At 42.5% G+C, this 15,615-nt stretch overlaps 1 protein-coding gene across 1 annotated transcript; it reads left to right on the forward strand.

The window, feature by feature from the left end:
* Nucleotides 1-13,633: 13,633 nt before the first annotated feature.
* Nucleotides 13,634-14,526, forward strand: LOC133802409 (uncharacterized). The gene is made up of 2 exons (XM_062240708.1): nucleotides 13,634-13,758; nucleotides 13,845-14,526. Exons 1-2 carry the CDS (start codon nucleotides 13,711-13,713, stop codon nucleotides 14,358-14,360), a joined length of 564 nt encoding a protein of 187 aa, XP_062096692.1. The 5' UTR covers nucleotides 13,634-13,710; the 3' UTR covers nucleotides 14,361-14,526.
* The last annotated feature ends 1,089 nt before the right edge of the window (nucleotides 14,527-15,615 follow it).

Consider the following 15,615-nt stretch of genomic DNA (forward strand, 5'->3'; position numbering starts at 1 on the left):
GTCCCCGAGGCCAAAATGGTAAAATCCCCCATTATTCCCGCCTAGACATCCTAACCTCGAATATATCTCCATATATTTATTTTCATGTCCCGGTAACCCAATTCACTATCCGCTATCTAATAACATTCCTGACTTCTCCAAAGTCATAACTTAAACCCCATTATGACTTTCCCGCTATCTGACCCTAGAATCGTCTTGAGTCGTGCTCAACGAACCTGTCCACATAATAATGTGGTTCTCCCATTTATGACATATCATAATCATATAAACAATATTAAACACATAATTATTCATTAAATCACAATTATTCCAATAATGCCCTCCTGGCACACTAATCAAGGCCCTTAAGCCTTATTAGTGAATTTGGGTCGTTACAGCTGGAGTACGGCGCCATTGATCCCTTTGGAACAGTTTGCGAAAGAATGGGGTCAAGAGCAGCCAAGAATTTATGGACCGAGTAGACAAGTACATCAAGCTCGAGGAGGCCATTTCCAACGAAGGGAAGTCACCCACAGATGACCAGGGTCCGAAAAAAGATCCCACCAAAGCCGCCAATGGGTCTGGGAAACCCAATGGCAACGACAAAAATAATGGGAAAAACAGAGGAAAAAGGGCGAACCACGAACCATCAACGTCTGAGAACAAGCGCCCTAAAAGTAACATATATGAGCCGAGGTTCACCAATTATACAAGCCTAGTCGATAGCAGAGCAGAAGTGTATCAGGCCACTCACACAACTGTTCCCTTCAGGAGACTAGCCCCAATCAGGAAGGACATATCCAAGAGAGATACTACCAAGTTTTGTCGTTTCCATAATGACTATGGGCATGATACCAATGAATGCAACCAGCTTAAAGATGAGATTGAGTTCCTTATCAGACAAGGAAACCTGAGGAGATATGTACGAGCTGCTGGAGGTTCTCAGCGAGAGGCTTAAGGAGGTAACGAGCAGGCACCTGTACGCCAACACTCGCCCCCTTTACAGCCAACTCCATTTGCTGGTACATTGCTGACTATCTACGGTGGCCCACACCTAGCGGGTGATAGTGGGAAGGTGAAGGAAAGGTACGCTCGAACCTTACATCACAACCAGGACATTGAAATGCTGAACGTAGAAGATAAAACTCCCAAAAATGCTCGAATGGAGGAAGAACCGATAACTTTCTCTGGGCTTGACGCTCAGCATGTTTGATTTCCCCATTCAGATCCTCTGGTCGTGGATGTCCAGATCGCTAATATGATGGTCAAGCGATTATTGGTGGATACAGGAAGCTCAGTCAACATTCTGTACAAATCTTTGTAGGAGAGGATGAAATTATCAGTGCAAGATTTGGAACCATGCAACCAAACCATTTATGGTTTTTTCGGCGAAGGGCTCGCACCAACTGGGTCGATCAGAATTCCAGTCACAGCAGGAGTGGCACCTACGAACAGGACATTACTCGCTACTTTCATAGTAGTCGATTGTCCTTCTGCGTATAATGCTATGATTGGAAGGCCTATTCTAGTCGACCTGCGAGTCGTGACCTCAGTCTGGCACTTGGCCATGAAGTTTCCAACCGACGCAGGAGTGGGATGTGTGTTGGGAAACCAGTGTGAAGCATGGGAATGTTATAATTCCTTTATTACTAAGGCAAAAAGAGGCGGATCGGGGGAAAAAGTCGAAAAAAGGTTGTTGTTGGAAAATGAAGTACAAACCCAATCAGGTGAACATGTCACCAAATAGGGTGTTGCCCAAAGTGAGGATAGAGACTTAGATCCTCGTTTTCGGGATTTTGAAGAAAATGTGGGACCCGTGGAGGACCTCGAGGAGGTCCAACTAGAAGAGGCAGATCCGACCAGGGTTGTGAAAGTCAGTAAAAACTTAGAGACAACAACTAAGAAAAAACTGGTGGAACTTCTGAAGGAGAACCAGGAGGTGTTTTCCTGGTCGCATAAAGATATGGTTGGGATTGATCCAACAATTATCAGCCATGTCTTAAATATAGGCAAAAAATGAGGCTGCTCGACAAAGACAGATCGAAGGCGTTAAAAGATGAGGTCGAGAAGCTGAAGGAGAACGGATTCATCAGGGTAGCATTTTATCCATCTCGGGTCTCTATTCCTGTACTAGTTCCCAAGCTGAATGGCAAGTGGAGGACGTGCGTGAATTTCATAGACCTTAATAGAGCCTGTCCGAAGGATTGTTTCCCACTACCAATGATCGACCAGCTGGTCGATGCTACATTAGGGCATGAGATTTTATCATTCATGGACGCATACTCTGGGTACAATCAAATCAGTATGCATCCACCTGATGAGGTTCACACGTAACTCACACTTGTTTACACATAATTCATACAGGGTTCATATTTTGTTCACACGCGCTTGCTTCACACGTAGTTCACACTTTTTTCACGATTGTGGTGGGAGCCTTCGGTGTTAGGGGCTTCAACTGTGGTGGTGGGATTCTTCAACGACGGTGGTGGTGGGAGGCTTCAACGAGGGGACTCGACGGCTGGGCGGAGACGATGGCGATTGGGTGGAGACAACGATGCAACTAGGTGGACATGCGTCGATGTGGCAAAGACAACGTGGGTGCTGGCTGGAGACAACAGACCACCAAAGCTTCGACGATTACGTTGAAGATAAATGGGTTTGGGTGGGTTTTCGGTGGGAAGCTTAGAGATGAGATTAAGGGTTAGATTTGTTTATAATTGTTTGTTTAATAGAAGGGTAATTTTGTCTTAAAGAGTTAATAATGTGAAAAACATTAACTAAGGGTTAGAGTTATAATTATAGCATTAATTAGGGTCAATTAGTGTAGTTGCCCTATATTAATAGAACATAACATCATGATAAAAAGACATCAAATGCATTTCACGTTATTTTCCCAAGAGAGAAAAATAGAGAACTTTTGGTTCTCTCTGAATTGTGAGAAGAACACTCTCTCATATGTTAAGATTAAAATGTGTGTTCTTGTGTATCCTACTGAATAGCATAGACATCCACTTGTCTCCATCTCTTTGTGCGAGCCATAGTATGAAAGATGATGGGTTAGGAGGCTAATATGTTATTTGATCTATGCATGTGTTTACATCTAGAATGTATTTGTAATTTTCTATTTTATTCAGATTTATGTCGCATGAGAAAGATCACATTCTAGTTATGGTTCCTAGAGTGATTCATTCTTATGCTTTAATAATTGTTATTATCGCAATGAAATATTATCCCATGCTTCCGCTGCATTGTCAATTACATGATCAAAAACTAACAATTATATATATTGGTATTTTTAAAATATACTATATTATATATTATATTTGATTTATGAAATTAAATATAATGTTCACTTATTATAAGATAATGATTTGATTAAATTAGGTTGATGTTTTTGAATTAACTAGATATTTAAATATACTTAAAATAAGATATTATTTTAAATGTTTAAAAATAATCTAATTAAATAAAATAATAAGTAAACCAGTGAGAGTGTGACAAATATCACAAGTACTAGAGATGCACATTTTCTCCACGGGGATGGACGTTTGCAGGGACCTACCTATAATGGGACAGGGATTCCCCATCTAAATGGGGAACGGAGCGGGGAAGGGGACAACTTTTTGTTTACAAATGTTAAACAGGGAGGGGGCGGGAATGGTACTCCCCGCCCCGACGAGGCCCTGTTTAAATTAAATTTTTTTTTTATGTATTTTATATATTTATTATGTGTTATTGTAGTATATTAGTAACTTTTTTAAAAAAAAATTTATTTGGGACAATATTTAGTACTTTATATTATAAATATTGTGTAATATTTTAATTTTTTTATATAATTTACTATTTGTGTTAAAAAAATTAATTTAAAATTAATTTTTTAAATAAATAAGTCCCTCGTGGAGGTCCCCTGCCTTGCCCCCAATGAGAAATAAGCGGGGATGGGGTGAGGAAGGGGATTAAAATTAAAAATGGGAACGAGAAGGAGACGAGAGAGCACTCCCCGCCAATTTTTGGCCCCAAGTGCATCACAAACAGGCCCCAGTCGTTATGCTTGCACAATAACTGGGCACCGACCCCATGTGGGTCCCACTCCAGCATTTTTATAAATAATTGCAACATTGTTATTATTGTTATTTAATTAATTTTTATTTTGATTAGATTAAAATAATTAATTAAAAGATAAACCTAATTTGACTTGACCTAAAATATATATTCATCTTATTCTCATAAGTTTATGTAAATATTGTTCCACTTGTTTGAACTAATTGTAAAGTAGAGAATGGTTGATAAAATCAAGCAAGGTTACACCAGAAGCATACCATTGTTTTAATATCACAGTCAAGGTTGATCACGGTTGTGTCATCTCCGTGGCATTGGATAATAAAAAGGTCGAGAATGTTCTTCTCATTGATTAAATCATCATTGTCAGAAGTCAAAGTGGTTTTCACAGCCATAATTGGTGAATACCATTGATGTTTGAAGACCCTCCTAGACCAGGTGGCGGTTCGATCATTTAGGCCAAATAAACAAACGCAAATCCTACTTTTCCAAGCAGTGGACCCCTAATCCACTTATGATGATATATGTTAGAACTATAAGAGTGCACACTAGTCTTCCAGCTCCGGTTGATGAAATCTCCTCTGTCGCTGGGCACGTTCAAGTATTTCTTCCATTACTGAAAGGTCCACAGAAGTGAGCCCCGATGATAAATTAGATTTGGAGGCAACAACCATTATTCTATGATCATCTGTACCCACTTCTACCCCATATTGGAACCAGTGCCTACTACTCGTCCTACACAAAATTCTACACAATCATTATCTTCAACATCCTAACTTGGATCAATATTTAGAAGAAGCGGAAAATCCATTAATGAGAAGGAGAGGGAAAAAAAGTAAGTGTTATATACACGTTATGTGTTGGATATTTTTGAATGAAAAAACAATTGGGGTTTGTCCCACATTTTTTGTGAGTGGTTATGCCTCTCAAGAATAGCCTATATATAGAGATCATAGGTCTTAGTTTAAATTACACCAAAACCTTATATTCATATATATATATATATATTTGTCTTCCTTTGAAGATTAAGATATATATATATTTTCAATATTGTTTTTCTCCTTTTTACTCTTTAGAGTTTTGTGAGTTTTGTAGTGTGATAGAGTTCGGGCATATTTAGTTCGGCGAAGTAATTGAGTTACTTGTCGTTCACTGTTGTATCCTGGGAGATAGACGTCGAAACCTCGTAGAGGCGGCGAATCTGTTTTAAGGAAACTGTGTGTTACACAGGCCTCGGCTTTTATTTTTGTTCTTTATAATTATTGTCTAAATTAATTATAATTACTATCTGTTAACCGAGATTTTCGGCAATTCTATTAATAACTAATATTTACTGATAATTATAATGAAAGCAGAAGATTAACGTGGGGTTTTTACGTGGTTGGGGCGTTAACTAGCCTTAGTCCACGAGTCTATATTATTAGAGCTTGAAGAACCTTTTACAATGGAGTTTTCTCTCTATATTTTGACAGGGTTCCTGTCTTTTTTCTTGGTGAAAGGAGACCCCTTTTCCAGTGTTCTGTAGCTCATATTTATAGGCGTATGGGAACACCGGGTTTGTACCGGGTCCAACCCAGGCCCATCGGAGGAATGGATATAGGTGGCCTTTCTAGTGGAGGCCCAATACAAAAGGTACAAAATACATGAAGTCCACGCTAGCTAAGGCCCAGCAGGTTGACCTTAGAACTACGTCTCGCTCGACAAAACGGCGCTTTTGGTCTGATCACTTCGAGTCACGAGGCCGATTCAGGGGACAAGACCAGTCAGAGTACTTGGCTGCGCAGTCCTGACACATCGGCGTGCAATCCCGAGGTGACCTTTTCTACAGGTGAAAAGTGGGGACAACGCCCACGTGGAATGAGGCGGCTTCAGGGTCCTGGACGCTTGGCCCCATCAACCGGGGGGAGGTGATCTGGGTCCATTTACCTTTATCCCGCTTCGTTTACCACAGGCCCGGACCGTATCAGGGTCCGGGACCTGGACGTGTAGGCCTCGAGGGTCCGAACGCTCTGTGCACCGCCCGGACTATCGTCGCAGAGGACGGACCTGGAGGGGCATTCCGTACCCCTCCAATGGGCCCCGCCATGCATCTCCGGTCTACACCCTTCCCCTTGGACACTCAGTACCAAGAGGCCTCGGGTCGGGCCCACATGCTTACACGGCCCCTGACAATGGGCCTGGACGAAGACTCCGAGCCCATGCAGGAAATGGGGATAACACTATCTATATTATAATTATTTATATTGTGTTATTTATAATTATAATATTGTCATTTATATTATAGTTATTTATATTGTATTATTTATAATTATAATATTGCTATATATATTATAAGTTATTTATATTGTATTATTTATAATTATAATATTTATGTATCTTTAATTTAGTAGATATAAATATTGTATTTATCATATTGCGTTTATTCAAGTATTATATACGTTATGTTTTATCTTACAATCTTAAAACAGATTATTGTTTAAATATAATATTTGAATATATCTATCAGTGATATTTCTATATCTATATATTGAAAGATATTGTTATTGCGAAAAGTTCGTTTGAACTTAAATCTCACTAGAGAAGTTCTGAGAACTGAATATTTTTAAAGAAACTAGATTGCTGAGGCAGGGGCTAGACCCTTCTTCTAGTATTCTTTGGAAATTATCTAGTAGAGATATTTGAGGCTGGATAAATACTTAATAGAAATATTCTATGAGAGGCTAGACCACGAATGGTTGGGTTTTTTACCCTTCCAGGCTAACCTAAGAAATTTCTTTAAGTTTGTTCTAATAAATCTATCAGTCATGGTGTCTGAGATAAACCTAGTCAATTCCAACCCAATGGAGTGGTGGCTTGATACTGGTGCCACTCGGCATGTATGCTCAGACAAGAGTCTATTCAAATCTTTTGAACAGGTAGATAATGGCGAGAAGATTTTCATGGGAAATTCTGCCACATCTAAAATTGCAGGTCAAGGAAGTGTGATCCTAAAAATGACTTCTGGAAAGGAGCTGACTCTGAACAACGTACTGTACGTACCAGAGATCCGAAAAAACCTAGTGTCTGGTTCACTGTTGAACAAACACAGATTCCGAATTGTATTTGAGTCAGACAAAGTTGTTCTGTCCAAAAGTGGAATGTATGTGGGAAGTGGTTATGTAACTGATGGGTTGTTTAAACTCAGTGTAATGGTTGTTAAACCAATTATCAATAAAGTTAATAACTCTTCTACTTACTTGCTTGAGTCTTCCAATGTTTGGCATGGTAGACTAGGAGATGTTAATTATGATACTCTACGGAGATTAATTAACTTGAATCACATACCAAAATTCCACATTGATTCAAATCATAAGTGTGAAACCTGTGTTGAGGCAAAACTAACAAGGTCTTCCTTCAAAACGATTGAAAGGAATAATGAACCCCTAAATTTAATCCATAGCGATGTATGTGATTTAAAATTTGTTCAAACAAGGGGAGGCAATAAGTATTTTATTACTTTTGTCGATGATAGCACGAAATATTGCTATGTGTATTTGCTAAAAAGCAAAGACGAGGCTATAGAGAAATTTGTTCTCTATAAGACCGAACTTGAGAATCAACTTAACAAAAAGATTAAGGTGTTGAGAAGTGATCGAGGTGGTGAGTATGAATCACCATTTCGTGAATTCTGTGCAAAAAATGGAATCATCCGTGAAACAACTGCACCTTATTCACCTCAGCAAAATGGTGTTGCTGAACGGAAAAATCGCACATTGAAAGAGATGATGAATGCGATGTTGATTAGTTCTGGATTGCCTCAGAACATGTGGGGAGAAGCTATCTTATCAGCTAATTATCTTTCAAATAAGCTACCCAAAAAGAAAGAAGATAAGACCCCTTACGAGTTATGGAAAGGAACGAAACCTTCCTTCAAATACTTAAGAGTGTGGGGGTGTCTTGCCAAAGTGGCTGTACCTTTACCAAAAATGGTAAAAATAGGTCCAAAAACTATTGATTGCATTTTCATTGGTTATGCACATAATAGTAGTGCGTATCAGTTTTTGGTTTATGAGTCTAAAATATCTGACATACACAAAACCACGATAATAGAATCCAGAAATGCGTCGTTCTTTGAACACGTATTTCCTCTTAGATCAAAAGAGGATTCAAGTTCGTTGAAACGAACACATGAGACTATTGCTGAAAATAGTCAGGATCAAAGTCAAGAATGTGAGGACGAACCTAGACGTAGCAAAAGAATTAGAACAGAAAAAATTTTTGGTCCATATTTTCTGACCTATTTGCTAGAAGGTGAACCTCAAAGCTTTGATGAAGCTGTGAACTCCACTAAAGGCTCTTTATGGAAAGATGCTATTAATAGTGAGATTGAATCCATACTTCAAAATCACACCTGGGAGTTAGTAGATCTTCCTCCAGGATGTAAGCCTTTAGGGGCCAAATGGATTTTCAAAAGGAAAATGAAATCTGATGGTTCAATTGATAAGTATAAGGCACGACTTGTAATTAAAGGTTATAAGTAGTGTGAAGGCCTTGATTACTTTGACACTTATTCTCCTGTGACGAGAATAAATTCCATTAGGATGATACTTGCTATTGCTGCGTTACGCAATCTTGAAGTACATCAAATGGATGTGAAAACTTCTTTTCTAAATGGGGATTTAAATGAAGAAATTTATATGGAACAACCCGATGGGTTTTCCTCCCCAGGTCAAGAAAGAAAAGTATGTAAATTGGTGAAATCTTTATATGGTTTAAAGCAAGCACCAAACACAATGGCATGAGAAATTTGACCAAACTATGTTGGCAAATGGCTTCAAAATCAATGAATGCGATAAATGTATTTATGTTAAAGAAACAGATAATGACTATGTCATTTTGTGTCTTTATGTAGATGACATGCTCATTGTTGGAAGCAGTGATAAGTTGATCAAATCTATCAAGAGCATGTTGAACTCGAAATTTGACATGAAAGATATGGGTCTAGCAGATGTCATTTTGGGGATTCAAATCTCAAGGACATCTGATAAGATCATTCTAAGTCAGTCACATTATGTGGACAAAATTCTTGAGAAATTCAACAAAGAAGATTCTAGTGTGTCTAGAACCCCTATAGATTCGAGTCTACATTTGTTCAAGAACAAAGGGGAGAGTGTCTCTCAAGTAAAGTACTCTAGAATTATTGGAAGTCTAATGTACTTAATGAGTTGTACAAGACCTGATATAGCCTACGCAGTTAGTAAACTGAGTAGATACACGAGTAATCCAGGGTCTGACCACTGGAAAGGAATAACAAGAGTACTTAGGTACTTACGATTTACTCGTAGCTATGGGCTACACTATACTAAATATCCAGCAGTACTTGAAGGGTATTGTGATGCTAATTGGATATCTGATATGAAAGACTCAAAGTCTACGAGTGGATATGTGTTTACACTCGGTGGTGCAGCTGTATCATGGAAATATTCTAAACAAACAGTAATAGCTAGATCCACGATGGAATCTGAGTTTATTGCCTTAGACAAGTGTGGCGAAGAAGCTGAATGGCTTCACCAATTTTTAGAAGATATTCCAAAATGGCCTAAACCAGTGCCAGCTATTGGCATACATTGCGATAGTCAATCTGCAATTGGTAGGGCACATAATAATATGTATAATGGTAAGTCTAGATATATACGTCGTAGACACAATACCATTAGACAACTACTCTCAACTGGAGTTATCTCTATTGACTATGTGAAGTCAAAGGATAATATTGCGGATCCTCTAACCAAAGGGTTAAATAGAGAGTTGGTTGAAAAATCATCGAGGGGAATGGGTCTAAAGCCCATGAATGAATAAAGTCAATACAGTAGACACCTCACCTAGTTGACTGGAGATCCCAAGATCTAGGTTCAAAGGGACAACTAAAACTGTAAAGACTATGTGTTGACGCGGTTCTTCGCCAACAGGTAATTAAGAGAGAGAGAGAAGAGGATTAGTGCCAAATATAGAACCATAACAGATATAAGATCTTAGTGAATGAAATAGGTGACTCGAGACACATTTTTAAGTGGTTCGAAGGTTAAAATCCTTCTACTCCACTAGTCAATATTATTGATATATTCTGGGTATTTTATTACAAAGTATATCTCTCCAGAGACTATTTGTTCCAACCCTTATCAACTCCCAGGGTCTCCATCTTTATAGGAGAAGGCACCTGGAAGTTGGTAAGGAGGTCATCCCGTGACCTTCTTATTTGTCATATCAACTCTGTGACATTCATGATTAATTCCTAAACCTGACACATAAGTATGGTCAAATCGATAGATAAGGAGATAATGGGTCGCATGGCCCAACCCAGCCGTGGGTGTCTGAACACGCACGTTCCTGCAGCGTGTCCGAGAAGTCAGGGAGATATCGGACACGTGATGTCAGATATATGCACGTTTATCTTGCGTGTATTGACTTTACAAGGGGTCATGGCCTCCATATCCAGCTCGTACCACGAGCTGTGCACCTGACCCGACCTTCGGCCTTTCGATTCCTTGCTCCAGTCTTGGGAGTCTTGGCGAGTCCTTGAGGATTCCTCGAGCTAAGGGGGTACGACCTCAAGACAGGATCTCCGACCTGGGGGATGTTTATGGACTAACCATGATTAGTCCGAAGCTCGGCCTGCTAATCAGCCCGTGGGAAAATCAGGGCGTACATCTGCCCCCCAAGCTCCTGCTCGTGGTATATGACGTCATATATAAGACCATAGTAGGGGCTTTTAGACTTCCCCACAACTCTTCGCATTCCACTCTTTAAGCAGGTGCCTGACACGTGGCACATCGTGGGTGGTGACGGTACGTCTCACGAGAACCGCATTTAATGGCCTAGCCTATGCCCAGCCGTCGTTTCGTATTTCGAGTGGAAGGCCTCGGATCCCTCATCAGGGCCATCCAAGAGCCTTCTACACGTGATACTCCACGCATATAAAAGGGGGTGGCCACCCTACGAACGGGCCACCCTTTCACTCGAAATTCTTCAAACCTCTTTTCTTCTTTTCTTTCCATATTCCAGAAGAACGAAACCCTTGACTCGGTTGCTGCCATTTTCATCGTTCAAGAAGCTCAGGCGCACGGATTTCTCCGAAGCTTTGGAAGCTACTACACCGACGAAGCTCCTATCAACGCAACACTCCCGTTTACTTCCCAGTCATACACAGTAAGTTTCCTGACCCTGCGTACTTCGAAAACATGCTACTGTAGCTTAGGTAAAAAATTTCACCATAGCCGCATGCAAGGGTTTTTTCTGGGTTTTGTGGATATGGAGGGTGACAGCCCTTTTTAGGTTAGGGTATATTTATTGTAGGAAATCGCTTTAGAATATGGGTTTCAGGATACTTTTTATGGGGAAAATTTCTGGGTAGGAGTTTTGGGAATTTTGGGTGCAAAACCGGGTAGCTTAGGGAACACGCCTCATAAGCGGTTTCACAATTTTCTGCCAATTGAAACTTTCCCCCCAAGGAGAATTCTATTCTGAACCCCCTGACACACGAATTCCGAGTAATCTGGGATCTATTGGGAGCATACGCGCGTGTTCACTAAACCGCGTGGTTCCACTCTCCACGAGCTGGGCTTACCTCAGCTCGTGCTAATAATAATTGCTTCTTCCTCCTGCTTGGGTCGCCTTTTCTAAAGTGTTTTCTTTTGTTAGCTAGGCGACCAGATGGCTCCAAAAAAGAATCTCCCCCAGAAGAACGTTGGAAGCTCGGCCTCCCAGCAGGAAAAAGGAAAGGCGGTGATGCCTAGCTCCCCGATCCCCCGTTTCGGGCCAGCAGTGGAGAAGGAGGTCGAGGTGGCCCCTGGCGCATTCTTTGAGGCGGAGAGAATCGTCTCAAAGATAACCGATCAGGCGAAGATTAACAAGCTCTTCCTCACTCACAACATCGCGCTGGGGAAAGCCTCCGTCATTGCCCGACCTGCTGCGGAGGACAAGCGGAGCTGCTCGCCGCTTAAAGAATCGTTCGCGGCCTGGAGCGGGGAACACTTTAAGGCAGGGGCCTTCCTTCCCCTGAATCAGTACTTTGCTAATTTCTTGAACTTTGTGGGGTTGGCCCCATTTCAGCTCCCCCCCAACTCCTACCGTCTGCTGGCAGGGTTGAGGTACTTATTCCAGAAGCATGAGTGGGAGGTCCCCACTCCTGCGGATAATTTATATTTCTTTTGCCTCAAAGCCAGCCCGGACCAACGGGGGCGAGGCGACAGGTTTTACTATTTAACCCGTTTTCCCAACACGGCGGCGGTCATCGAGCTGCCTAGCCATCCTAATGATTTCAAGGACTAGTTCTTCATGTCAACTGGGTTCCGGAACTGCGAGCACCACTACTTCAATCGTCCTCGTAAGTGCTCCCGTCCTTAGCTCGCCTTTTAAGCGTTATTTTAGCTCCTCCCATACTCCACTATGACTCGAACTAATCTTGCAGCCATCTTCGCGAGGACCGAAAAGTCTGTGACCCTCGGGGGCCAATATGACACGCTGGCAGGCTTGCCCCCCAGCGAGAAGGATTATCGCGCGCTCGTGACGGACGAGACGATGGTGTTCTGCAAGCTGATTTTTCCAAATCAGACCTTGAACCTGAAGAGGCCCCGGGGGCCGCCCCCAGCTCGGGACACCAGACCTATCATCGTGGAGGAGGACGAGGGTGACGAAGTTCCGCTCGTGAGGAGCAGGAAGAGGACTTTGGACGTCGCCTAGGGCATGGGCGAGGAGAGGATCCAATCCGGAGCAGCTGCGGGTCCTTCTGACTAAGGTAACTCTAACTTGCTTAGGAGTCTAGATAGGGCCACTGCAGACCCCCGGCTGGCTAGGTTCAATCCTAGGCAGATCGTCCATCGTCACAGGAGCGATCCGGACTTGAACACACTTCTGCTCCATTGTGTCGACCGGCTCGTGCTGGATCACCAAGAGAGCTGGCCTAGGGGCACCGTAGTAGTAGATAATACCCTAGCTTTTAGGTCGATCCTATTCGAGGAGTATGGGACCAACCTACGCACCTGGCCTTCACTCCAGAGAGGTATCTATGCTCCGGGGCTTAGGCAGTATGTAGAAGAATCTAGCCCCGAGTCAGAACCGGACCCAGAACTTGCGCCAGTTCGGGAAATAATCGTCTTAGGCTCTTCCAGCTCGGGGGGTAGGGTTTCCCTTAGTAATCGTATACTTTTTTAGCTTTAACCTTTTTCCTTTACCTCTGTATGATTGTTAACTTGTAATAACCATGTTATTTGTTTGACAGAAGAGATGTCTCAGCCCGAGGGGAGCTTGCGAGGCGCAGTCTTCGGGGGAAAGCCTGTAGCCGGGCCAAGACTGAAGAGGCTCCGGGGGTCCAGGAACACTACTGGGACCTCCACCAAGTCCCCGGCAAAGGAGAAGGAGAGAACCCCGCCAGCCCAGGACGCGGGAGCGATTCTTCTTGCTGCCGGGGCAGGCCAAATGCCTCCGCCCCCTCAGCGAACTCCAACTGTCACCCAGGACGCAGGGACGGAGCTCGGGACTCTGTCTGTGGTGGCCTCCGATGTACGCATCCCGGTCAACCCCCAGGACCTGGAGAAGATCCCAGAGGCCTTCTGGGGAACTGTGTACGAATCGGCGAACTACGCCGTTAGCCATATCTATAAGTTCACCGAGAAGGAACTCCGGGCTATTGAGACAATGAGCCCGGTTGACGTTATGGACTCTTCAATGAGCATGACCCTAACGGTAAGCTGCCCTATTCTTTTAAAGCTTTTACCATTATACTCCGTCTTATTTTTCCTCTGAGCCAGTTTATCTTCCATTCCTCGCAGGGTGTCGTCGCCCTTCACCGGAGCATCATCAGGGCCAGAACTCAGCTTGATGACATGAGGACCGAGCACCAGGCCACCCTTCAGGAGGTTAAGGCGACTAAGGATGCCCTGACGACCTCGAAGGTCGAGTTGGAGAAGACCCAGGTCAATCTGGAGAAGACCCGCCTGAAGGTCCAGGAGCTCGAGACCTCCCTTGCCACCTCGCAGGCAGACCTAGAGGCGGCGAAGACTGAGGTCCAGGCCGCCCAGGCCACCCTAGAAGCCGAACGGGCCACATCGGAGCAGTCCCTGCAGGACCTGTTCTATCACTGCTGGGCTTTCAACTCAGAGGCTGACTTCTCCTTCATGTCACCAAGCCTTTGGGCGAACTTGGTGGTGAAGTTTCAAGCTCACCTTGATAAGGAGGCGCCGCCTTCGGAAACTGGGGAGGCCTCTGGCGCGGCGGAGCAAGGTGAAACGGCGACCTCCAAAGGGCCGACTGACGGGGCCTCGGGCGCTTTTTCTTTTTGCTTTTGAGTATTTTTAAGTTCCGTTCTTTTTTTTTTTGTATGTAACCTTTGCATGAGATGTTTTCACCTCAAGACAATTTTCTTTACACCTTTAACTTATATTTTTTCATGCTTTTGGCTACGATATATATATCTTTTTGATAAACTTAGTTCGTGTTAACCGCTATTTTTATCTCGAGCTCTTTTGAAAAGAGCAGCGATAAATAGATTTACATCAACTTCTAAGTTTTATGACCCAGTTAAAACCAGGAACTTATTTAGAAAACTTAGTTCGTGTTAACTTTTATCCATATCTCGACCAACGAAAAATGGATTTATATTAACTTCTAAGTTTTATGGCCCGGTTAAAACCAGGAGCTTATTTGGAAAACTTAGTTCGTGTTAACTTTTATCCAAATCTCGACCAACGAAAAATGGATTTATATTAACTTCTAAGTTTTGTGACCCAGTTAAAACCAGGAACTTATTTAGAAAACTTAGTTCGTGTTAACTTTTATCCTTATCTCATGCTCTTTAAGAAGAACAAGGAGAAATAGATTTAAATCAACTTCTAAGTTTTATGACCCGGTTAAAACCAGGATAGGACTTAGTTAGCGTTAACCCTTATCCATATCTCGAGCTCTTTAAGAAGAGCAACGATCCGTAGACAAGGATCAACATCCAAGTCGTTAAGGAGACCTGGTTATATCCAGGTACCATATGCCCCCCAAGTAACTGGGAAAGTGTCTTTCGTGGTTACTTTAAGATTACAATTGCAAATATGCGTAAAAAGCTTATTTTTATTAATACATAGAAAGTGGCTTTCCAGGCCTTACAAGTAGATCATTGATAATATCTCTTTAAGTGGACGGCGTTCCAAGTCCGTGGGACGGTCCCTCCATCAAGTCGAGATAACTTATAAGTTCCCTCCTTGATGACTTCGATGACCTGGTAGGGTCCTTCCCAGTTCGGTCCCAAGACTCCATCTTTGGGATCTTTTTCGGCCAGGAAAACTCTTCTTAGGACCAAGTCGCCAATGCTAAAGGCGCGTTTTCTGACCTTGGTGTTAAAGTAGCGAGTGATCTTCTGCTGATAATGGGCGAGCTGGAGTTGCGAATCCTCTCGCCTTTCATCAACTAGGTCTAGGGAATGGCATAGGATCTCATGGTTCCGACCTTGGTCGTAGGACTGGACTCTATGCGACAGAACCTTAACTTCCACGGGGAGGACTACTTCACTCCCGAAGGTTAGGGAGAAAGGAGTATGACCCGTAGGAGTCCGAT

Source organism: Humulus lupulus, chromosome 9 (genome assembly GCF_963169125.1).
Source record: "Humulus lupulus chromosome 9, drHumLupu1.1, whole genome shotgun sequence".
Classification (NCBI taxonomy): domain Eukaryota; kingdom Viridiplantae; phylum Streptophyta; class Magnoliopsida; order Rosales; family Cannabaceae; genus Humulus; species Humulus lupulus.